The sequence below is a fragment of the Laccaria bicolor genome, genomic scaffold (assembly GCF_000143565.1).
Source record: "Laccaria bicolor S238N-H82 LACBIscaffold_42 genomic scaffold, whole genome shotgun sequence".
NCBI lineage: Eukaryota > Fungi > Basidiomycota > Agaricomycetes > Agaricales > Hydnangiaceae > Laccaria > Laccaria bicolor.
In genome coordinates, this window is record NW_001889913.1 from 86322 (window position 1) to 87832 (window position 1511).

The window sequence follows — 1511 nt, forward strand, 5'->3', positions numbered from 1 at the left end:
GACGACAACGAGACGACGACACGCGACAACGACAACGCGACAACGACGACACGTGAGGACAACGACAACGACAACGCGACGACGACAACACGTGAGGACAACGACAACGACAACGCGACGACGACACGCGACGTCGACAACGTGAGTCCNCACCACACTCTCCCCACTCCATCGGTCCCCCTTTCCACCACACACTCTCCTCACCACTCTTCCCGCCCCTCCCTCTACCACACACTCTCCCCATCACTCCCTCTGTGTCTCTACCCACCCCTTTCCTTCTCCATTGCCATGTCCCTTGCTCCTTCCTTGTCCCTACCCCCCCTCCTTGTCCCTACTACCTTTCCTTGTCCCTCTCCCCCTCCTTTAATATTACGTAGTAAAATACATGTTATGTCCTTATTAAATACATTATAATTTGACCTATGAACTTATTGCTTCACTAGATGTGGGTTCTATAAGGTACTAAGTTATCAGGATAAGCTTGGAGTTGAATAAATACAGATTCAGTCACATGATAAAAAGCTGATCAGAATATGGGGGTAAATTTACATGGTTTTTCAACCTTACTCTGTCCAGTCCTATTCCAGTGGAATTCCTGTGGATTCCGGTCCCATTCCTGTGGAATCCTGTTCCATTCCTGTGGAATCCTGTGGATTCCTGTGGATTCCTGTGGATTCCTGCAGGAATGGGAGGGGCACTGTAAAGTACTGTCCGATCGGCGTGGCCCTGGCGCTTTGCATGCGTGGGTCGGTTTGGTGGGCCAAGTTGGACAGGTGCCATAGACTGCGATGGCAGAGACTGCAGTGGCACGTTGTCGTCATTGGTCATGATGGGAAAAGCGAGCAATCGCGGTGATGACAATGGTGAGGTGGGTGGGGTAGAAAGAGGCGAGGATGCGGAGGAGGGAGGGAGAGAGTGCTCGGGAGAGGTAAGAGGTGAAGAGCCGAACAAATACATAAAACCCTCCTCAAGCTGGATGCTGTCGATGAGGAGTTTCGAGAAGCAGAATTGGTCATGGGGCAGTAGTACCGTCATCTTGAATGACATCAGGCCTGTAAAAAAGGTCAACGGTCTACCGAATGCTCAACGGAAAAAAGGCGCAGGGAAAAAAAAATTGCAGAATCAAGTGTATTCCCCGGGCGCGGAGTATTCACTGTCATCCACAAGGACACCCAGTCCTGAGTGGATTCCCTGGGCTCAGAGTATTCACTAGGAGTGGGTGGGGAAGGGGGCAAAAGGTACAAATGAGGCGCTCACCAGATTAACGGAACGTCTGGACACGTTGAAACATGTTATAAGTTGAGGATGGGGGCTGAAGGGAAGTGGCCAAAATTTGGAGAGTTCAACAAAAAACACGGTATGTGTATTTCACATGATTTGTCATGTGAATGTCACAGTCACTATAATCAGAGTACGTTCCAAGTACATACTGAGAAAATGTCCAATACCGCTCGTTTCAATCGTGGCAGAAACGCCAATGGAAGTCGCCCTTCCAAGCGCTGACAGACAGG

At 50.0% G+C, this 1511-nt stretch overlaps 1 protein-coding gene across 1 annotated transcript in view; it reads right to left on the reverse strand.

The window, feature by feature from the left end:
- Positions 1-462: 462 nt before the first annotated feature.
- The window catches only part of LACBIDRAFT_332548 (uncharacterized protein), a gene marked incomplete at both ends in the record, with an annotated part of 1839 nt that continues 790 nt past the window's right edge, over positions 463-1511 (reverse strand). Inside the window, 4 exons of the mRNA XM_001887117.1 lie at positions 463-480; positions 568-1052; positions 1155-1191; positions 1258-1312. Coding sequence (XP_001887152.1) covers positions 463-480; positions 568-1052; positions 1155-1191; positions 1258-1312 — 595 coding nt within the window. The remainder of the gene's footprint in view (positions 481-567; positions 1053-1154; positions 1192-1257; positions 1313-1511) is intronic.